This window comes from Lepidochelys kempii, chromosome 3, assembly GCF_965140265.1.
Source record: "Lepidochelys kempii isolate rLepKem1 chromosome 3, rLepKem1.hap2, whole genome shotgun sequence".
NCBI lineage: Eukaryota > Metazoa > Chordata > Testudines > Cheloniidae > Lepidochelys > Lepidochelys kempii.
The window spans coordinates 63,812,881-63,837,028 of record NC_133258.1 but is presented as its reverse complement, the minus strand read 5'-3'; the positions used below and the strand labels follow the sequence as shown (position 1 = coordinate 63,837,028).

The following is a 24,148-nucleotide window of genomic DNA, read 5'->3' as shown; positions in this document are numbered from 1 at the left end:
TGCTCCCCAGCTGGAGCGCCGGAGCAGGGCAAGCCCCAGACCCTGCTCCCCAACGGGAGCTGGTGGGCCAGATCCGGCCCGCGGGCCATAATTTGCCCACCCCTGGGCTAGCCTGACAGTATTTGGGGACTTTAACTGCTAGGGCTACGTTCTATATTCCCCAATTTTCTTTGCCTGCTCTCATGGTTTGGAGTGTGTTGCCTTCTCCCACTCAGCCAGTCCATGAGTGTTTTAGAATCTGTTAGGATGTATGGCCCCAGGACCTGCCCGGCTAACAGGTTTTTTTTTTTTTAAAGACCTAGCACGCAAAACATATCTGTATTTGAATGAAATGAAGAATATTCATTGATTACTGACGTGCAGGATGTATCATTATTCAGGGCCATTAAACCTTATTGGCAATGGTAATTTGTTTTAAAAGGTAACGCTGTTATACATTGAACAGTTTCCATCCCCCATGAGATGATTTCTTCTAGACCTGATTATAAAATGCTGACTTCCCCTTCCCCTCCTCTCTTTCTTTCGTCCTTCAGATTGAGGAGCGTGCTATTCAGGATTTGCTAATCCACTACGAAGCTTTTGACAACCCTGATGAGTTTGTTGTCGTTGAAAGGGCTCCACAGGGACCTATTGCAACACCTTTGTGGAACAAGCACTGAAGCTAATCCATCATGAATTTCATGAAGATGTGTCTACTTCAGAGTTTTTGACTTTTATTACAGGTAGAATTGGAGTGCGGGAGCAGTCTTGTAAATGTAGTATCAGTGTTTAAAATGCTGCACATAATCTGCATGCATCTGATTATAGTGGGGAGAGAATGCAGACTATAATTTGTTAGTGTCCATTATTCACACCATATGATGTATGTATGTTTTGACAACAAACTTTTTACCATACCCTGTGTTAATAACATTCTATATAAAATTGTAGATTGAAAATACATTTGCTTATATTGAGGTTTAGTCCATGTTAGGACAGTAAGGGTTTTTGTTAAATTCACAGGTGGTGGGGAAAAAGTAGGCCCTAATTTTGTGATTATTGTAAAACTGATGGTGCAAAATTATGCATCTTTTAAATGTGGGTGTTTTAATCAGGATTGACATGACAGATTAGAAATATCCCAAATGTATCTTTGCTTAAATTTAGTCTAAAAATACCATTTGAAAATGCAGTTTTTCATAACCTCTGATGTGTGTGTGTGTGTGTGTGTGTGAGTACTGGTTTTCTCGGCTATGGTGGCTAGTACTTTTGACTGTTAGTCTTCATGGTGAGCCTCTGTGCTGGACTTGATGTGCTCTGCTACTACCTGCTTCCAGTTCAGTTGTGTGTGTTTTTACACTGTTGTTAGATTGGCATTTTGAGCCGCCCAAGCTCTGTTATGGCTTAAAACAAGCACAGTTCAGTGGGATGTGGTATCACTAGTTGGATCATCCATGGTGTATTCTGGTAAATTGGTACAATTTTAGAACCACTGTATTAAAGTGCTGAGGAAATGCAAAACCTGTATGTTAAATATTAGAGCTACAAGGACGAATGCTTAACTGTGGATTTTGAGAATGCCTAACCTGCAAAGATTTCATGGCTGGCTTTTCAGTATTGTGTATTCAAAAAGTTCTTTGTGCCTGGTTTCTCTGAACAGATTTATAAAAATTGTTTAATAGCCTTATGTACAATATGCTGTCTTGTTGGGTTGTGTTGTGTTTGGGTAGTTAAATGTGGATTTACCAGTTTCAGTAATCTCAGCGTTTACAGATCCTGGGCAAACTGGAGAGGATCAAGCTTAGAGAAGGTATACCCAGATGGATATACAAAGCAATCACTATGTGATAAATTGAGTCTTGGAAAAGAATGTAGCTGCATCTAATGGCTTCAGGTGAGCTACATTTAAAAAAGAAACCCCATGTAAACAAATTCAATAAACATTAAAATCTTGATTCACACAAATTTGTGTACTTAAATTTTTGTGTGCCATTGTATAAAAATTGACTTTTGTGGCAATTAGAGTATTCTAAAAGTATTTTCATTTTATGTGGCGCATGAACAGTGTGCTTAATACAAGATAAAATGTCAAGTAAACCCCTACAAGGGGGAGGGGATTGCTGTGGAAGTGAAATTTAAAAAGCGTAATCTGAAGACAGAAATTCTTCAAAAACGTGTGAAATCCTTTATTTATAGATATGATTAAAGAGTTGTGACTGATAGGATAGACAAAAGCTAAAATGCCAAATTGTCCTGATACAAGTATAATGCCATTAGTCTGCAATATATTAATTTTCATGTACTAATTTAGGACTTTATTCTGTTTTCCTGATTGAGGTTCATGTCACCAAAAGCTTGCATTTAAATATTTAAGAAAGGTATTTTAAAAGGCCAGTCCTATTTTATCAAACAATTTTGTATATGAATGTTTTAATTTCTTGAACTAAACTATACATCAGCATCAACTCAGTGAAATAAATTTGAGGTTATCAATTCAATCCTTTTTTTAAAAGCATCTCTTAGGAAATACATGCATGAGTTTTCTCTTGAGAGAATTTTACCTCAATAATCTTTAAAATTAGCACCTTCTCTTTAACAATACTTTCTTTGGTTGTAATGAATAATATATTACTGCCCAAAGAAGTATTAAGAAATAGTTATATTAATGACAAACAAATTAGTAGCATACACGTATAAAACTTATTTAGAATGACAAATCCCAAGCCATGTTAAAATGTATGTTAACTAAATACATGTACATATTTTCATTCTTCCAGCAATAATTAGGAAACAATTAAACTACCCCATGGGAAAACTATCTGAATGTTATGAACTTGTTAACTGATAGTTACCAAAACTGATAGTAATTACCAGTTGCTATTAAAATTGGAGTTACTCTAAGCTGGGAGAACACAATTTGAGAATATAATTAACATATTACATACAAAAACCTTCATGAAAAGGACATTATTTAGGTTGCAAAGTTAAGCACTTGAAAGTTAGGAAATGTCAGATTTACAATTGCCTGTTTCAGAGTACCAGCCGTGTTAGTCTGTATTCGCAAAAAGAAAAGGAGTACTTGTGGCACCTTAGAGACTAACCAATTTATTTGAGCATAAGCTTTCGTGAGCTACAGCTCACTTCATCGGATGCATACTGTGGAAAGTGTAGATCTTTTTATACACACAAAGCATGAAAAAATACCTTCCCCCCCCCACTCTCCTGCTGGTAATAGCTTATCTAAAGTGATCACTCTCCTTACAATGTGTATGATAATCAAGGTGGGCCATTTCCAGCACAAATCCAGGGTTTAACAAGAACATCGGGGGGGGGGGGGGGGGGGGTAGGAAAAAACAAGGGGAAATAGGTTACCTTGCATAATGACTTAGCCACTCCCAGTCTCTATTCAAGCCTAAGTTAATTGTATCCAATTTACAAATGAATTCCAATTCAACAGTTTCTCGCTGGAGTCTGGATTCGAATTTTTTTTTGTTGTAATATCACAACTTTCATGTCTGTAATCGCGTGACCAGAGAGATTGAAGTGTTCTCCGACTGGTTTATGAATGTTACAATTCTTGACATCTGATTTGTGTCCATTTATTCTTTTACGTAGAGACTGTGTAACCTGAATTTGGCCCCTTTGTGCATCCGACCTCTGAACTTAATGAGGCCAGGTTCTTCCGGAAAAAAAGCATGTGATGATGTAATTAAAGATCATAATGCACAGGCACAAGGGTGCTAAATTATGGTTGCACAAACAACTGTAACTCTGGCATTTCCTAACTTTCAGATGCCTCATATCGCAAGAGAAGTTGTGACATGCAGAAGATCAAAAATCAAGCCGGTTGTAGAGCTGAATGTAGAACCCAGACTTATTGACTCCTAGTTATGACCATGCTCCCTTCTGCAAATGATTTAAAACACAATTAAGCAACAACAACAAAAACCCAATCAGAGCATTCTGTGAATACATGGCACCTATTCAAAACCATCAAAAACTTCAAGGCAAGAGTTTCCATTTTAGCACTCTGTGTCAAGATTCCCATGTAGCTAATTTTAATAACTTGAAAATTAATTCTCAAAACCCTGTTATACAAAGACAAATCCTCTATATGTATTGTCTATACAGTATACTAGCACTTAATTCCAATTCTTATCTAGCTATAGCAGGAAGGAATAGATTTACATCAGGGGTTTTCAAACTTCACTGCACCATGACCACCTTCTGACAACAAAAATTACTCCAGGAGGGATTGAAGCCTGAGCCCGTCCAAGCCCCACCGCTCTGGGCAAGCGGGGAGGGGGCAAAGCCCAAGGACTTCATCCCCAGGCAGGGGGCCTGTACCCTTAGCCCTGCCACCCAGGGCTGAAGCCCTTGGGTTTGGGCTTGAGCTCCGGGCAGTGGGGTCGAGCTTCAGCCCCAGACCCCAGCAAGTCTAACTCCAGCCCTGGTGACCCCATTAAAATGGAGTCACAACCCACTTTGGGATCCATAGTTTGAGAACCGCTGATTTAGATTAAACTGTTCCAAGCAAAGCTGCGGCAGTTCTGTCCTTTTCAGTGGCTCAACACTCTGTAAAAAATGCCTGCACTGTGAACTGTTAAGGGAGCCACTGCATCTGTTCATAAACAACTATGCCTTGTTTGAATTTGTGGTGTGTTTCCTGTAAAGATAAGCATAAAAATCCTACCTTTATGAAGAAATGAAATGCAAAATCTAATTATGATCAGTTCTAGTAACTTTTTATAATAACCTGCCTTAGTACAGCCAGGAACTTTGTAATTATCTTTATTACCTATTATGTTTTGGTAAAATAGTTATTTATCAAAAATTTGTCTAGTTCCTGGGTTAAATTTCCAGGACTTAATGTAAATTGGTATCTACAAAAGGCAGCGCCTCACTGTTTACAGTGAAATGAACATATGGCATCTTGGTGTGTAATTTCAAAACTCCTCACATTATGGCTTGTTGGCATAAGAATTGGGAAGTTAATAAAAGGTTTTTGATTCAATATATGCAAATATCCAGTTGCTGGGTGGGATGAGTGTTTTGAGAAGGATTAGCCGAAGTACTTTATTGATTTGTCTTCTCATTCATTATCTCAAACTTCAAAGCCACTTGCCCCCCCTCCAAAAAAAGGGAGGGGGAGAGGGGCTGATCTGAAAACAATACTTTCACTTCTAATGGAGACAATATTATGTTTAAACAACTTTAATTTGTCTCTTTTTATACTGCTGCAGTAACTCCAGGCTATTGAAGTTTCCGGCACTTGATACCATACAGCATTGTGCTATAAGTCACCTGCTCTAAGGCATTTCAGAAATATGGCTAATCTGTTACTTTGCAACACAGGATAGATTAGTTAGAGAGGAGACCAAATGAGTGATTTCAATCATTTAGTATAGCTGTAATTGCTGTAGTCTACAAGTAACCTTCATTGTTTATGAGCAGACTCCATGTGGAGCATGCAGGAGAAAATCTTATAATACATACTGTTGCTTTAATTTCACAGGAGGGAGACTACTGACCACATATGCTCATTTAACTTGTTGTAGGAACCTCTTGATGGCAGTAACCACTGTTGTACTACTTTAACTATACATCTGTAGTTAACGCAGTAAAACCCCTTTACTGTAGATGTACTTATACTGGGATAAAGTGCTTATACTGGTACAGTTTATTCCCATAGGGGAAGGGCAATAAGATTTATGGGGGTAAACATGTACTCTGGCATCACTGCATCCACATTACGGTTTGTACCAATATAACTATTTCAGTGAAGAATCAGACCCCAAACCAAAATAGTTGCACCATTACAAAAACCATGTGATGACTAGGCCTTACGGTAAGTTCAAAACACAAGGGGTGAAGTCCTGGCTCCTCTGAAGTCAATGGTAAAACTCCAACCGACTTCAGTATGGCCTGGATTTCACCAATAAATCTTATTTTGTCTCCTGAGATGTGCTAACAGATTAAGAAAATCTATTGTCAGTCTTTTTCTTTTCTGGAAGTGGAGGCCTCAGTAACAGTGAATAGTGAATAACACAAGCATAGTTACAGGTTTCAGAGTAGCAGCCGTGTTAGTGTGTATTCGCAAAAAGAAAAGGAGGACTTGTGGCACCTTAGAGACTAACCAATTTATTTGAGCATAAGCTTTCGTGAGCTAAGCTCACTTCATCGGATGCATGAAGCATAGTTGTTAGTAGTTCCTTAGTCTTTAACATGGAGGCAGTGGTGAGGTTGGGAAATAGCTCTCTAGAGACAAAAGTGGGGTACTGTATTTTTTTTTTCTTTCAGTTCTTAATGAATAGTTTACTTTTTCCTAAATATTTTTTATGTTGTTCATTGAATTGCTGTAGGAAAACTGATGGAAGGAATTTCGCTTACCTAGATAAGTTTGTTACCACAATCACTGTTTGAATCTGCATCTTTCACACAGCATCTTTTTGCAATTAAAAACCTTAGTTTATAGATGTATTAAAATTTCCCTATATAGCAATGAGTCTTGTATGTTAAGCAATCCAATAATTAAAACCATGCTTGACCACTTAAGCCATTCCATTGTTCTTGAGTGACTCGGGCAGCCACAAAATAAAGATGGTGCAATGTCTTCACATTGCATTTGGATGTTGCTGCTGATATTGCGATAGATATCAAATGATTTTATTTCTGACTCCAATGACTACAGTAGATTCCATTTTTAAAAGTTTTTTGCCAATAGTTTCAGCAAAGTAGTATTAATAGATTCTAAGGCCAGTAGAGATCGTGATGATCATCCAGTTTTACTTCCTGCATAACACAGACCATAGAATTTCATCAAGTGCTTCTGACTCTAAACACTCAGCACTGAAAAAGTTGATACTGCCCTCTTCTGCTGTTGCCTCTTCAGAACTGAAAGTGTTGGTACAGCAAGAGTCAGAAAATCCCATATGTTCTTCGGTACTATAAGCTTTAATATCCAGGACTCATCAAATATCTGCACAAATGCAGCTGATACCACAGGATTTCATATGCTCCAGAGATCTGTTTGTTTCTGAGGAACTAGAGTCTCCTGGGTTGAGCTCAAGACTCCCAGTACTGCAGCCTAACTTATCCCTGGACCTCACTTTTCACTACTACTGCCTGCCTCCCTGGTGTATCAATATGCACTGACAGATGGATAATTCCTCTTCCTCATATTCCGATAAAGGAGCAGACAAAGGAAGAGAATTTTTCAGGCTCTCAGATCTCAGTACAGGGCTCTGCTGGCTGGCTGACCACCTTTGATTACCAAGAAACTGCATAATCAAAGGATACTTCCAGGCTTTTTACCACCATGATCTGCCAAGTGTCCTCCCTGGTATGAGCAGTCCTGGCAGCCTCCTCCATTCCCATATTTCAGAACTTGATGAAAAGAGTGGCAGTCACTCTACAAATTCCATTAGAAGAAGTCCAAGATACCCAGCATAAATTGCTTGGTGTACATGCACCATTGTCAGCCTTTTCTACAAATAAGGTGCTATTAAAACCTGCCAAAATGATTGGGCAGACTCCTGCTGCTCCCTTACCCTGACAGCTAAGAGGGCAGATTAAAAAATATTATGCTCTGGCTAGAGCATTAGAAGTTTTATTTTCTCATCCTCCCCCTCATTCTGTGATTGTGGAGGCAGTGAATTAGCATAATAGGTAACACCATTCAAAGGTAACCCCACACAGTAAGGACCAGAAGTGCTTAGACTTTTTTGGTTGTAAAAATTTTTCGTCTGCAACCCTGTAATTCCAGATTGCTAATTATCAGGCAATTCTGGCAAAATATAACCACATCAATTATACCAAGTTTAGGTCTTTCATTGAGCATTTACCACAGGGAGCAACTTCAGGATATTTTTGCAGAGGGGCAGATTTTGATGAGAACCATCTTGGAGGCTTCTCTCAGCACAGCTGGTATGGCAAGTAGCTCCATCTCAACTGCCATAGTCATGTGTAGATCCTCCTTCCTCCAGTGCTTGGAATTTTCACAGAAGGTCCAAAGCACAGCAGAGGACCTTATCTTTGATGGTTTGAAATTGTTTAGTGACTCTCTGTTGGAATACTCAGTTTATTTAAGAACTGACTGGAAGAGCTCCATTGCAACTGCTCTGAAATGGAGAATACACATCTGGGAGTAAACCAAGTAGCAACAAGAAAAGGAGTACTTGTGGCACCTTAGAGACTAACCAATTTATTAGAGCATAAGCTTTCGTGAGCTACAGCTCACTTCCTCAGATGCATATCATGGAAACTGCAGCAGGCTTTATATATACACAGAGAATATGAAACAATACCTACTCCCACCCCACTGTCCTGCTGGTAATAGCTTATCTAAAGTGATCATCAGGTGGGCCATTTCCAGCACAAATCCAGGTTTTCTCACCCTCCACCCCCCCCACACAAATTCACTCTCCTGCTGGTGATAGCCCATCCAAAGTGACAACTCTTTACACAATGTGCATGACAATCAAGTTGGGCTATTTCCTGCACAAATCCAGGTTTTCTCACATCCCCCCCACCCCCATACACACACAAACTCACTCTCCTGCTGGTAATAGCTCATCCAAACTGACCACTCTTCAAGTTTAAATCCAAGTTAAACCAGAACATCTGGGGGGGGGGGTAGGAAAAAACAAGAGGAAACAGGCTACCTTGCATAATGACATAATGTGTAAAGAGTTGTCACTTTGGATGGGCTATCACCAGCAGGAGAGTGAATTTGTGTGGGGGGGGTGGAGGGTGAGAAAACCTGGATTTGTGCTGGAAATGGCCCACCTGATGATCACTTTAGATAAGCTATTACCAGCAGGACAGTGGGGTGGGAGTAGGTATTGTTTCATATTCTCTGTGTATATATAAAGCCTGCTGCAGTTTCCATGATATGCATCTGAGGAAGTGAGCTGTAGCTCACGAAAGCTTATGCTCTAATAAATTGGTTAGTCTCTAAGGTGCCACAAGTACTCCTTTTCTTTTTGCAGATACAGACTAACACGGCTGTTACTCTGAAACAAGTAGCAACAGTCTCTCCTCTTACTCAGCAGAAAACAATAGTTTCTATCTGCCTTGAAAAGTTCTCAAAGAAATGAGAAAGTAAGGGAAATGATCCTAAAAGTTTAATTTTTGGTGTTCAGTCCTATGGTTTCTTCCCATCTTTTTTCATTTCTTTGAGAATGTCAAAGATGAGGGAGGGGGAAAATTGAAGCATAAAGGTAAAACATTTGAGGCTGACTCCTCAACTGGTGTAAATCAATTGACTTCAATTGTAAATGAATTGGAGCTATACCTGTTTTATAACAGCTGAAGACCTAATCCATAGACTCAGTTAAGTGTAAATTGTATGGTTCAAATGGGCCTGCCTTCCTTTAGTTAAAAATCTCTTTTCCATCCTACTTCTAGAGGAAAGTGTCCAGTGCATCCTTCAGTCAGTGGTAGGGCTGAAAGAAAACTACTGCGTTTTCCATAGGAAACTCACTGTTGAGAAAACCCCTGATATAGCGTCATATGCCTTTAGCCTTAAACATTAGTTTTCCTGTCTCATTGGAGCTACATCTGATTTATAGGTCACTGTTTACTTGTGTTAGGATCACCTACTTTCCAGTAAAAACCCAAGTTATTTGCTCCTCTTTGTTTTCCTGCAGTCGTGACGAATCATCAGCTGCACTATCTTGCATTATGACTCATTTTTAGGGCTATTTTTTGTCTAATTTCATACTAGTAGCTTTGATCTGGAGAGCACCGTGCCACATCTGCTAAATGTCCTTGATCACAACCCAACTCTTCCTCAGAGAACTATGCTTGCCTCACCTGATGATAGTGGTTGAAACAATAAGTGGAGAAAATGGCACTTACAAAAAAGATTGAACTAGAGAAGTGTTTTTTTCACACACAGAGCTTTGATCCTACACTGTATTTTGTATAAGCCTTTATTGCAAAGAAAAAAATTACTGATCCTTTTCCTGTTGTCTGTATTTTAAGATGTTTTCCAGATACATACTCGCCCACTTGTACGTATGCAGAGGAGGTGAAATTGAGCTATAAGACTATAAACACAACAAAGGGTGCTGATCGCATCATTGGTAACCCTGAGTTTTATTTGTAACTTTACTAACCGGTTTTTGTGTGTGTGTGTGTGTGTTCATATAGTTTAAAAAGGGTGCAATACTGTTTGCAAAATATTTATATTTGTTTCTCTTTAGCTTTCTCTGTTTACATGGTACGTTTCTGTTTGCCGGAAAATAAGAAAGCAAATAAAATGATGTGTTTTTTCATACATATATTTTCAATAATGCTTTTCAATTAAAAATGCCTTTCATCATCTTTTGCAAACATTAATAAATTAGAGTGAGGCACAGTGGTAATGCACAATTAGCGTAGCTTCACAGATGGGGAAACAGAGGTTCAGAGATGGTAGCTGATTTACCCAAGATCAGACAGTAAATTCCTGGCAGTTCCAGAAAAAGAGCCCAAAGTCTCCTCTCTGAGCCTTCTGCTCTAACCACATGTAGCACTGCAGCTGTTTGCAAGATAAGCTACCCCAAAACCTAATCTTTGGACTGATAAGAATTTTTTAATTTCAGTGATTCTATTACTGTAACATTTTCTGCAGAAAAGGACCTAGGGGTTACAGTGGACGAGAAGCTGGATATGAGTCAACAGTGTGCCCTTGTTGCCAAGAAGGCTAACGGCATTTTGGGATGTATAAGTAGGGGCATTGCCAGCAGATCGAGGGACGTGATCGTTCCCCTCTATTCGACATTGGTGAGGCCTCAGCTGGAGTACTGCGTCCAGTTTGGGGCCACACACTACAAGAAGGATGTGGAAAAATTGGAAAACATCTAGTGGAGGGCAACAAAAATCATTAGGGGACTGGAACACGTGACTTATGAGGAGAGGCTGAGAGAACTGGGACTGTTTAGTCTGTGGAAGAGAAGACTGAGGGGGGATTTGATAGCTGCTTTCAACTACCTGAAAGGTGGTTCCAAAGAGGATGGCTCTAGACTGTTCTCAGTGGTAGCAGATGACAGAACAAGGAGTAATGGTCTCAAGTTGCAGTGGGGGAGGTTTAGGTTGGATATTAGGAAAAACTTTTTCACTAGGAGGGTGGTGAAACACTGGAATGGGTTACGCAGGGAGGTGGTGGAATCTCCTTCCTTAGAGGTTTTCAAGGTCAGGCTTGACAAAGCCCTGGCTGGGATGATTCAGATGGGGATTGGTCTTGCTTTGAGCAGGGGGTTGGACTAGATGACCTCCTGAGGTCCCTTCCAACCCTAATATTCTATGAACTCAAGTAAGTTAGTGTATGGCAAGTTTCTGCACCACAAGTTATACCACTTTTATTAAAACACTGGAATTAAACCGCTGTTGCATGCCCACACTGCACTCCTTGTGACGCTGGAGTGCATCCATATTAGCAGCTCTTGCAACGGGACAGACAGCAGTGCACTGTGGTAGCTCTCCCACTGTGCAACTGGCAGCAGGGTGCTTTGGGAAGGGTTTGCAGTGGGGTAGGCACAGCGTCCCATGATGCAGGTTTCCCAATCCCATTGTTCCATGGACATCCTACTACATTGCCAGCTGCTTTTCAACTGAAGTGCAGTGGGGTTGGGAGGGAGGGAGAGAGTGTGTGTATGGAGCGGGGGAGAGAGTGGGTGTCAGCAGGCTCTCTTGTAAGTTCCGACAGCAGCAGGAAGCAACCAATCCTGAGGCAGGGGGAGGGGGAAACACACACACAGCCCCTGCCTCTGTGTTCAACAGCAGGAGCATTCCACATTAATGATTTGCTTTGTGTCCCGGAGCAGATCAGCTGTCGGAATCCAGGCTTTGAAAGGGGAGGGGCGCATGACTCCAGGGCAGCCGAGTTCAAAACAATGAGCAGTGTGGTCACTTGAGGCATTATGGGGCAGCTCTGGAGGCTAATTACAGTGAAGAAAGCAATCAAGTGTCTACACGGGCAATAGAGCACTGGAGCCTCTGCGCAAATAGCCTGATGACTCTCGTTGAGGTGGGTTTTTTGCAGCGCTGCAACTGAGGAGTTTCTGTGCACAAAGTGGCTTGGCAGTGTATACACGTCTGCAGTTTGAGCGCAAAAAGCTGCTTTGCTGCACAGAAACTTGCCAGTGTAGACAAGCCCTAAGTTTGCTACCAGAATGCTATTCAATCAGTTGCCAAGCTTTCGATGAGATCTTTGTTCGTATGCTTGGGAGGAGGCATGAAGCAATTAATCTTGTCTTCATCCTATCCTGTATTCTCTATGCACCAGCAAGTGGTAGTCCCATAAACTTTGAGGGTTGTACTAAAAGTGCTTGGAGCTCTAACTATGTGCAACCCTGAGTCAGTTTACATGGTGTTAACAAAGCTTCATACAAATAAAGTTAAGGAGTGATTTGATTACAGTCTATAACTACCTACTTGGGGAACAAATATTTAATTATGGGCACTTCAATCTAGCAGAAAAAAAGTATAACACAATCTAATGGCTGGAAGTTGTAGCTAGACAAACTTAGACTGAAAATAAGGTGTACATTTTTGACAGTGCGAGAAATTAACCATTGGGACAATTTGCCACAGGTCAAGATGGATTCTCTGTCTCTGACCATTTTTAAATCAAGATTTGATGTTTTTCTAAAACATATGGTCTAGGAATTATGCTGGGGAAGTTCTGTGGCCTCTATTTTATACAGGAGGTCAGACTAGATGATCACAATAGTCCCTTCTGGCCTTGGAATCTACAAATCCTCAAAAAATTGACTTATATATATTAAATTGCAATGTTATCTCTTAAATAAGCCATCTCCTGGAGAACTTTGCCTAACTGCAGTCATGTTAATTACAAGACAAGGCAGTCCTTAAGTGATATATACTACCTGCTTGGAAAATGTGATGGTGTGGTGACTTTGAGTGAGACCCTTAAAAGTGAACTGCAAAGAAAGGAAAATGGAGTTTGTGCCCCTTTTTGCGTTTATGATTAATTAAAGAAGGTCTGAATGGGTTTATTTAATCCATTTCCTTTTCTGCATTAGAAATTCAGGTCTCCTGTTCTGATAGAACTACCAGTGAAAATAGGACTACAAGAAAGAAGAGATTGAAAGCGGAGTAACTGAGAAGGGAAGGGGTTTTTAATCACTGATTAGAGCTGGGTTTTTGTTTTGTGTTTAGGGTTAGGTTTTTTGGGGGTGAAGGCGTTGTTACTACCAATGGCTAATAAACAATTGGAAGAAAAAAAACTTTTGTTTAAAGATTCAGCATCCTTGCTCCTTTAATTAAGTGGTGAGAGCAAACAACAAATAGCACTGTGACCTCCAGGAAATCCTCCAGTAAAAGAAAGGAAGGCCTAACTTGAGATGCCTACTATTTTCCAAGATTAAAAAAAAACAAGCATTAATAAATAAACGTACCTTTCAGACATACTTCAAACATGATGACTAAAAGAGGACACAAGCACAATTTGTGTGTTTAAAAAATGTTGTATGCAGATCACCTCTAAAACAAATGATTCGGCCCCAATCTAGTCATTTGGCATGTTGGCCGGCACAGTGCCCTGTTGGGAAGGGTCAAAGGTGCATGCAGACAGTTTGGGAGAAACAGTAGTCCTAGAGAGTAACAGTCTGGATGACCGTTTGAACTCAGAAAGACTTCTGAAAGAGGTGCTACATTAGTCAACTACAAGCTGTATTTTGTTCTTGGCATCTAAAATTCCTGCTCAGCAGTAAATTCTGCGGCTGCCAACCTGCTGCTTTCCCCAGAGTAACTTACCTCTAAGCTTTACATCCCTCCTTCCCGCACTACCACCACTACTTGGCTTTTTGCAAAAATTTCCCACCATTGCAGCTCCACTGGTGGTAACAATAATAAGAGGGTTAGTGTAGATAAAATTTTGGAACCTAGTGGCATGTTTAATGCTGTGTAATTAAGACCTGCTCTGAACAGTGCTAGAAGACATGTTAGACAGGCTGGTGGCTGCAGGGGCGTTGTCTACACTAAGCCTCTCCACTTCTGCCACTGGTGGGGGGGGTAAGGATCTCTGATGTAGACACAGCCCTAAAGACCTGTCTTTCTTACTACTTGTATGCAGAGGCTGTAGCTCAGTGTTGCAGGAGAGTCCTCCAGCACTGTTATTGGTCAGTAAGTTTTGTGTGTTTTTCTTTTAATACTCTTCAGGACTGAGGGATTTTCAGGTGAGCACTTTTATAAACTGAAGCAAATAAGGTCTGAATTCACATAGCTCTGAAGTTGGATTTCATACTTGCTGAGTCAGGCTTTCTTTCATTCACTATGTAAGTGGCGTATATATGAAAATATTCCAAAAATTTCATTCACTGTTCTTTAAGAAAATGTAACTGAAAAAGTGTCCTGTGATTAGATGTAGTAGGTGAGATTTGCACATTCTGAAAAGCCCTTGCAAAATCAAAGTAGCAAACAGTGCACGGAGACTAGTGGCATTGTTATGGACCAGCTCTCAACTGTGCTTTTTTGGCTGCAGCACTGCTGTCTTGACAAAATGTCTGGTCTACTGGATGTTTCAAATTAGTTTAGTCAAGCTCTGAATATATTGGCTGTTTCTGAAAACTAGGATGTTTATATCTTAAAACAATAGGTTGGTTACCAAAGTGCAACTAAATTCTTACTGGGGCAGGAGAAAGGGAGGTTGTGGAATCTGGAGATTTGTAAGAGCAGGTTAGACAAACAACTGTCAGGAATGGTCTAGATAATACTTAGTCCAACCATGAGTGCAGGGGACTGGATTAGATGACCTCTTGAGGTCCCTTCCAATCCTATGATTCTATGAAAGAAGCTGATCAGGAAATGCACTGGTGAGATCAAAAGGCTTTAGCTGTTTGTGACATAATGCATACTAAGGTTGCCAGGCATCTGGTTTTTGACCAGAATGCCTGGTTGAAAAGAGACCCTGGCGGTGCTGACCAGGCTATTAAGTCTGGTCAGTGGTGCAATTGGCCTACAGAAGGCTCCCTCACTGCCCTGGCTCCGCTCAGCTCCTGGAAGCTGCAGGCAGGGAGGCTCCATGCACCTTCCCCAGCCCCAGCTCAGCAGCTCCCATTGGCCAGGAACCCCTCATCCCTAGCCCTACACCAGAGCCCGCACCCCTAGTCGGAGCCCTCACCCCCTCCCATACCCCAAACCCCTGCCGCAGCCTGGTAAAAATGAACAAGTGAGTGAGCATGGGGGAGAGTGAGTGACGGAGGGGGGATGGAGTGAGCGGGGCGTGGGGCCTCAGAGAAGGGTTGGGACAGGGGCAGGGTAGGGGACAGGGCACAGGAATTCAGTTTTCTGCAATCAGAAATTTAGCAACCCTAACACATACTTCTATATCACCTCTTCTAGAGGAAGGTAGAATGCTATTGGAAAGCTATCTAGTCCACCCCCTATCTCCTCACGTGCACTGATCTAGGCCTCTGTTCCATTATCCCAGGCAATACTGGCTGATGAGAGAGTGCTGCTCTCCTCTAAGCAGGAATTCAAACATCCTGCTCCTGTTTTCTGCTTGGGATCCAGGTGTGGGAGTTGTAAGGCTTTCACCTGTAACCCTTTTGTCCAGAGGTGGTGGCAGCAACAGGGGCCAGGTTCACAAGATCTAGGGTCATTCATGCCAAATAATTCAACAGACTCAAGCCCTCACTTAGAAACCTGGGGAAATGAAAGACAACCTCCCTAAGTGCCCTTAACAGACAGAAATTCCCCACTTGCAATCATTCCAAAACTGTACAAAGTAAAGAATATTAGGGGAAAAGGAACAGTCATAAATTTGGGGTGGGGGAGCAAAAGAGACTCTATGCAAAGAGAAAGTAAAATACCCTCCTCCCCCTTTTAGTAACTTTGACAGTTGTCTGTCTAACTCCCTTCCCATCCACCCAGCTGTGAGAGTGTCCTACAATCTCTTGGCCGCACCACCTCACCCATTCTTCATTTATAGTTATGGGGACTTCTCAGGTGTCACACGGGTTGCCAGCCCTCCAGGATTGCCCTGGAGTCTCCAGGAATGAAAGATTAATCTTTAATTAAAGATTATGTCATGTGATGAAACTTCCAGGAATATGTCCAACCAAAATTGGCAACCCTAGGTAGTCTATGCAAATGAAGCACTCTGTGGCGGTACCTTTCCCTCGTGTCCTTTTTCACCAATAGAGGGAGCAGACTTCTCCTACTCCACCTTAATCCTCCCGCAGTTGCTTCTGACCATAGGAATTACACACTAAAGTTTCATTCTAGGCTACCTTTGCCAATACAGGGCTTGCTCCTAAAGAAGCCAAAGGCAAAACTCCTATTGGACTTCAAGGGTACATCAACACCTCAATTAAACACCTGCAGCTGACCCCAGTCAGCTGACTTGGGCCTGTGGGGCTTGGGCTGCGGGGCTGTAACATTGTGGTGCAGCTATTTGGGCTCAGGCTGGAGCCCAGGCTCTGTGACCCCATGAGGGGGGAGGGTCCCAGAGTTCCAGCTCCAGCCTGAGCCTGAATGTCTACACTGCAATTTTTAGCTCCACAGCCTGAATCAGCCGGGTGTTGGTCCTTCTTTGAGCAGGGGGTTGGACTAGATGACCTCCTGAGGTCCCTTCCAACCCTGAGATTCTATGATTCTATGATCCAGGCCAGCCCTGGCCATGCTGCGGGTCTTTTATTCCAGTGTAGATGTACCCCAATAGGAGTATTTCCCTTCATACCAGCTGCTGTATCTTTAGCTCCCTTCAGTTAGAAAATAAAGCCAAAAAGGATGAAAGCTTTTTCAGTGTCACTGTATTTCATAGTTGTCGCTTCTGACATTTTGGGAAGATGCAAGAAGTGTTTTCTGTGGTTTCTGTTGCAGACGTTAACAATCATTCAAAGCAGCAAGCACAGGGGTGGGGCATGGCATGGCAGACAAATAACACCGCATACACTTTTATCACTGACAGACTTATCATGTAAGCAAAGCTGATTATCTTCTACATGGTGGCAGGTAATTACTTTCTATACTGGGAGAAGGAGGGTCTGATGCTGAAAGGTATTTAATAAAATAACTTCACAAATATAGAACTGTGAAGTGATTTTTTAATAAATATTTATTTTGAGTTTGCAAATAATACTTTGATCCCCAAAGGACTAAGGAATTAGCTGTTGGGCTTCACACCAGTCTAAATATTTCTAGCACATTTATTAAAACCCTTTTCAGATTCTAGTGCTGCAGCTGCCAGCCAGGAACAATGATTAGTTTCATTCTTTGGATGTCAAATTCCTTTTAGCCATGCTGGCCAACGGAAAGTTACAGGGACTGCCACTTGCCCTGGTAAGTCTGGTCTTCTGAAAGTATTTGAAACACAAAGAAGAGATTACAAATGAATCCACAGCTTTATTAATCATATTAAGTGATGTGTGTCTCCTTCCTTTTGTCTGTTGCTGTTTCAACCACTGCCGGCTGTAGAAATGCTGGGGCTACAGGCGCCAAGGTTCGTGTGCGTCTTGACGTCAAGCGTTGTACCAGGTCTTTTGTGGGAGTTTTTCTCCATTCAAGAATGGCTTGACATATATCTTATTTGCTTTTGGTAACTTTATTTAATAGGGTCTTAGCAATTTTAACTGCCAATTTGGCTTTCCCATTTGACTGGCTGTGATATGGTGATGAGGTGATATGACTGAATTCCCATTTCCAGATAAATTGCACAACTTATTGCAAGTGAACTTAGGTCCGTTGTCTGAAATCACACAGTCTGGGATAACACATCTGCTGAAATACTTTACTGCTTTGTCCATGATGGGGTTCTGCGGTAGCATCTGACAGTTAGTTTAGTTCCCACAAATCTGAATAGTAGTCTACAGTAAGTGAGAGAGTTTGTGTGGTTTGCAGTAAAAAGTTCATCCCTACTTTATTGGGAATGCTGGGTATTTTCACTGTCTCTCTTTGCTGCTTGGCTTGCATTTCTCCACATGTATCGCAACTGCTCACCAGGTCTCTGATATCTTTGGTCATTTTTGGCTAGGTTTCGGCATCTCTGTCATTCTGGTTTCACAGTGGTTCTGACGTATTCTTGAGAGAGTTTCTCTTCTCAGTGATCTGGGTATTATTATTTGATTGCCCTTGTGCATGATGCTGTCTTGTACACTCAGCTCACATCAGTAGTTTCAGGGTTCTTGAGAGGCAGGTGCGGCCTCACCCCTGGCATCTGGACATTCTGACAGACCGACCGGGGCACTTGTAAATCTTTGTCTTGTATAGTTTGTTCTTGGATTCTTTCTAGCCCCTGCTTTGAAACTGGCCCAGTACTGGCTTGGTTGTTGCTTTCTCTTAGGTTAAGGAACTCATTCTTGTTCAACTGCCAGATTTTCATGCTGCAAGGCTGCTCTGGATAAGAAGTCAGCTGTGCACATCTCAGTCTGTTTCATGTAGCAGATATCTAAGTTGTAGCATTGCAGTGTCAGTAGCATGCATTGGAAGTGTTTTGGGGCTGCAAGCAAGGGCTTTAAAAAATGCTCTCTAGTAGTTTAGGCTCACTTTCTACTCCAATGGTTGCTCGTCTTTGAACATACTGGTGAAACTTTTCACCTGCAAACACTAGTACAAGACATTCTTTTTTCAATTTAAGCGTCTCTCTTTTCCATTGATGATAGCCTTCATGTCACAGTCTCAATCAGCTGCCCTTTTTGTAGGTATAGTGCCCAAATCCTCATCTCACTGCTTGGCCTGCCTCTTCATTCTCATTGTACTAATTCAGAAAGGGATAGTTGGTCACCTGCTCCTTGTTCCATGTGATGGCTGCATTGTGTTGAGATAATCCTGTCATAGGCTCATAGAAGATTATGGAAGGGACCTCAGGAGGTCATCTAGTCCAACCCCCTGCTCAAAGCAGGACCAACCCCAACTAAATCATCCTAGCCAGGGCTTTGTCAAGCCGGGCCGTAAAAACCTCGTTTAGAGGCCCCCGTGCTTAGTCTTAGCATTTTCTTTGCTAGGTCAGTAGCTTCCACTGAGATCCTGTTCAATGATATCCCCACCACTGATGGGCCAGTCCATCTCCCTGTTCTGTCATTAAGGTTCTGTTGTTACATTCTTCCCAATGTGTGACCTTCCCATTCTCCACCAACATGAACTTCCGCTCTATTTTGGAATCTGCTGATAAGATAACAGTGTCAGACCAGAACCCATCCTTGTCATACTTGAGTGGCACGTAGTTGTGCCACTGACCGAGACAATCATGGTCACTAGTGACAGCAATCAGCTGAACATCAGTGTTCACGTGGATATTCTGTCCATGCTGCATCTTTGTCCAGTACTCATCTCCGGGGTTCACATGCAGCTGAGAGGCTTGGAAGAAATTTTGGCAGACCCCAAAAGTATCTGAACTGATTTAATATCTTTAGGTGTGGACATCTGCTGTGTTGCTTTTACTTTTTCAGGTTCAGGGCACAGCCTTTGGGAGGCCAGCAACTGTCCCATGTATGGGACTGCAGTCAATCACAATTTCATCTTGTTTTTATTTAACTTTAAATTTTCTTCCCTAGCTCTTTCTGGAAAACAGATGAGATTGTGGTTGTGATGTACCACAGCTTTTTACTATGCTTTCTCCGTATCTGTATACCAGAATATTATCATTTGTGATGCCGCTCCTCAGGAATCCCTTTTGCTGGCAGCATTGATACTGTTCTGTGGGTTTGATCCTGAACGGCATTCCCAACCATCTGTGTCTACCTGCTGATGTCCAAAATGTGGTGAGATGGCTGCTTTCCTTAGCCAGTAGCACTTGTCAATATCCATCTTTGGCATTAAGTACTGACTCAGAATATTTTTGCTTTTGCTAAGTCAGGTAATTTTTCTTCAGTTTTGGGCACTTGGTAGTGTGTTGTTTAAATTACGTGGCTCTATGCAAATGTGCAGCTTGCCTGGCTTCTCAATAGCTGCCCTGCTACTTATCCAACTCATGGGCTTCTGTGACTTTCACACTGATGCCTTATTTGACCATATGCTTTATTGTTCCCATTATTTTTTCTTCTTATGCAATGGGTACTCTGCAAGGCAGCTGCTGGTTTGGCTGCATCATTTTATCTATTTCCAGTTGTAACATGCCTGGGAAACATCCCAGCCCTTCAAAAACATCTTGGTAACCTTTTAGCAGCAGGGATGCCATAATACGTTATCTGTTCTTGGGACGTCTTTTTGTTTTGCTTGTGCATTCCTTGTATGAATCTTTTTCCCCAGGTTTAGTATCAGTAGGTTCTCATCCATTCACTTGTTAAGCAGCAAGCAGTGACTTCACTGTTGTTTGCACTACCTGAAATTTCAACCTGTATACTTTTGAGGGGTATTTTGCTTATCATTTTACAGAGTCCCAGTGGTGACATGATCCAGCCATCATATAATTTTAATTTGGCTTTGTTGGGTTGCCATTTTATTTTCTTCTCTTGCATAATGCTGAAGGAATCGTTGGAGCCCACCATGTTCACTGATACGGCCTCTCTATTAGGCATTCAATTTCTTCTTTGTGCTTGCGTGCTGTGGCCTTCTCTTTGCACCAGGTGCTAATCTGAGCTTTGCAAACAATTTATTTTTGTTGTTTGTCCGCGCATTGTCATATCTGTGAAAAATCTCATCCGCTGAGTTGTTGCTTGCTTCCTCAATATGGTGCTATTTTTCTCTTGCTTTTCTTGTGTAGAAAGTTCGGCATAATAACTTTTCTTGCCATAATCATTGCATATGGCCCTATATACAGAATATTTTCCACTCCAGAGGTCTTCCTTTTAGATTTTCCTCTGCTTTGTGTTCATGCCTTTGCTTTTGCATAAATATTGGTGTGGGTTTTTTTGCTTGTATTTCCATGCTTTGCCTGTGCAACTTAATGAATTATCTCTGACTGCCCCTCTTACGCTCTGCATTTGGATGTGAGCTTGCTCACCAGATTTGCACCTCTATAGGTCTTGGTAGAGTGTGGGTTCTCTGAGCATTTTCCTTTGAATTCCTGCATCTTTTGTCTCTATTACTAATCTATCACAAATTAGTTAATCTTTTAAAATTTGATAGTCATGCGTCAGGCATTTTGTACATTAGCAGCATTTTCTTGATTACACTTGCTCAAAACGTATCTTTTGTATAGAACATATTTTGTGGGTTGAAAATGCTTTTGGAGTGCTGTCAGGATTTTACATGGATCTTTGAGTCTGCTGGTTACCTAAATTCCCTCTAAGCTGTGCGGCAGGCTATCAAGGGCCACGCAGGCGAGGAGAGGCTCTTCTCCCCCAGCCTGAGCCCCGGAGCTGCTGCGGTCGGGGAGAGGTGCCTCTCCCCCAACCCCAGACTGCAGAGGGGAGAGAGGGCTCAGGGGAGTCCTCTCTTCCCGTCACAGCCCCGGAGCAGCCTGCACTCCAAACCCCTCATCCCTGGCCCCACCCCAGAGCCCACACCCCCAGCTGGAGCCCTCACCACCTCACACTCCAACCCTACGCCCCAGCCCTGAGCCCCCTCCCACATGCTGAACTAGTTGGCCTCATCCCCGCCACACATCACCTCCATGTTGGTGCACATAATAAAATTCATTCCGCACGTGGACGTAAAAAAATTAGAGGGAGCATTGCTGGTAGCATATCCAGATGTTATAGAAGCGTGTAGCAACTTTTGCCCACTACAGTTAACAGTGGAGCTTCCCTTATTTATTTTCCTTTTTATCCAGTCCTGTTGCAATGTCATAGTTTTCCGATTATGAGCTAAAGAATGTCCATTAGCTAAACACATTCCCTTTCATAGCCATCTGCTCAGGGACAGGAATCTGCTATGCCGCCATGATTATTGTTTCCTCTTTATGGGGATTTTTTTTTTAATTTAGCTACATTCTTTGTTTCTGATTTCATGTCTCATTTCAGGGCCATTGAATCCAGACCTGAATTGTAGCAATGGTTCCGCCTGAAACCAGAATGCCGGGCCCTAGTTTTATTAGACCTAGATAAAAACATCTCTTGCTTAACCCATCTCTTATTCTTTAGAGACTAATTTAGAAACTGGAGCAAAGGCTTCAAGCTCAGTATATACCTACTGTTTCAAATTTAGACAGTCCTCTGGAAACAATTTTCATTCACAACGATCTTTGCTAATTATGTTGCCCTGCACGTTGGTGTGTACAAAGCTGCCCAAGGAAAATACCCCACTGATAGCTCCCTTTCCTAAACCACTTTTGTTCTAGACCACAAATAAGTTTCCAGCAGTTTGTGCTGGTGCTTTTAATTTGTCAGGGGTGGTTGTCTGTTTAGGAAATAATCTTAATTTAACTTTATAGCTATTTAATTAGGAGAAACCAAGAAGTGCTAAGTAAGAGCAAAGATACATCAATATACGAGAACTACCGGATATGGAACATAAAACAATATTTCATCTCCTTCCAGAAGTAGAGTATCAGCATAGAATCTAAGCCCTGGTCCCTGGCATTTGCAGCTCCTGTTATTTCCCACTACCTCACTGATTCCCCCTGCAGGAGATACAACAACACTAGTTGCACAGGGAATCTAGGTTTTCTCAAGGGCTACCTGGAAGTAATACGTGGAGAAAAGAAGCAGCAACGGTAGCCCGGATTTCCTCCCACCCCAGAATAGTCTCTTGCTATAGTGCAGGAACAGTAGTGGCATTAGAAATGACTGGAGCAGAGGGGACTCCGCTAAATTTTTCAGTTCTTATTTGAACTGTCTTTTCCTTTTGGGCCTGTGAGACTGTGCTGTAGAAGAGACTTCCGCACAAGATTACTGTGATCCTTCTGCTCTCTGACTGGGTGAGAAAGGCAGCCTTTTTTGTGGGTATTTGAGCACTCTTGGCCCCAGAAGGAAGCAAGAAGCACAGTGGTCCCAAAACACAAAGAGTAAACAAGCATCAACCAAACTTGTTTCCACTTCAGAAAAGCTCCTGTTTGAGCTCTCTTCATGCTTTGCGTAAAGGCTGGGGTCAACTCTTACTCTGTGATCTGCCTTTCCCGTCCCTGCTTGTGCCCCCCCCCTTTCTGCTGCTGAGACATAATTACAGTTAAGATGGACAGCAAGCATCTCAGACATTTATTTTCCCCCCATCACTTGTGGTAAGCAAGAATTCTGCAGAGCTCCTTATTGTGAAAACATAAATGGTACTTTCAGTGCAAGGTGCATCTTTAGACTTTTCCTTCCCTCTGATATGCTGAATGAACAACTCAGCAAAACGCTCCATCAAAAACATTCTTGAAGAAGAATAACAGAGCAGTGAATAGTGGATTACTCCTAACCCCAAGCGGCTCAGCATTGCTTCAGATAAGTATCATGAAGTTTCTGAACCAGGAAGGCCGCATGACTTTTTCCTCACACGATCACCCTTCTACCCAAAATTTGGAATAGATTCTTAGATTTTAAGTCCAGGATGATCATTTAGTTTGACCTCCTACAATAGATGTGCTTTCACTAGAGCATATCCTTTAGAAAAAAATCTCAACTTTTAAAAAAATTTTTCCAGTGATGGAGAGTCCACCACAAGCCTTGGTAAATTGTTTCAATGGCTAATTACCCTCATTGTTAAAAATTTGCTCCTTATTTCTAGTCTGAATTTGTCTAGCTTCAACTTCTAACTATTGGATGTAGTTACACCTTTGTCTGCTAGATTGAAGAGGCCTCCAATGTGACATTACTGTTCCCCATGTAGATTCTTGTGGGCTGTGATCTAATTGCCCTTTATTCTTCTCATTAATAAGCTAAACAGATTGAGCTCTTTGAGTCTATCACTATAAGGCATGTTGTCTAATCCTTTAATCATTCTCGTGGCTCTTCTTTGAACCCTCTGCAATTCATCAACATCCTTCTTGAATTGTGGACACCAGAACTGGAGACAGTAGTCCAGCAGCAGCTGCAACACTGCCAAATACAAAGGCAATATAACCTCCCTACTGCTATTCTATACTCTCCCGTTTATGCATCCAAATATTCCATTAGCCCTTTTGGCCATAGCATGTCACTGGGAGCTCATGTTCAGTTGATCATCCTGCTTCCCATCCTGTACATATGGTCTACAGTATTTGTTCCTAGATATGTGACCTTACATTCGGCCATATCAAAATACACATTGTTTGCTTGCACCCAGATGATATTTGTGATCCTAGATCACTTAGGTTCTTTTGAAAATGCTAACAACTTCCTCCCTGGAGTTAAATGTGTTTCAGTAAAAGATGGTGGATTTG

The 24,148-nt window shown here is 41.7% G+C and overlaps 1 protein-coding gene across 4 annotated transcripts in view; it reads left to right on the top strand.

The window, feature by feature from the left end:
- The window catches only part of IBTK (inhibitor of Bruton tyrosine kinase), a 97,313-nt gene extending 95,369 nt beyond the window's left edge, over positions 1–1,944 (top strand). For all 4 annotated transcript variants that reach the window (XM_073336541.1, XM_073336543.1, XM_073336540.1 and 1 more), the window contains one exon: positions 534–1,944. In XM_073336541.1, the coding sequence (XP_073192642.1) occupies positions 534–659 (126 nt within the window). In that variant the 3' untranslated portion in view covers positions 660–1,944. The remainder of the gene's footprint in view (positions 1–533) is intronic.
- Positions 1,945–24,148: the final 22,204 nt, after the last annotated feature.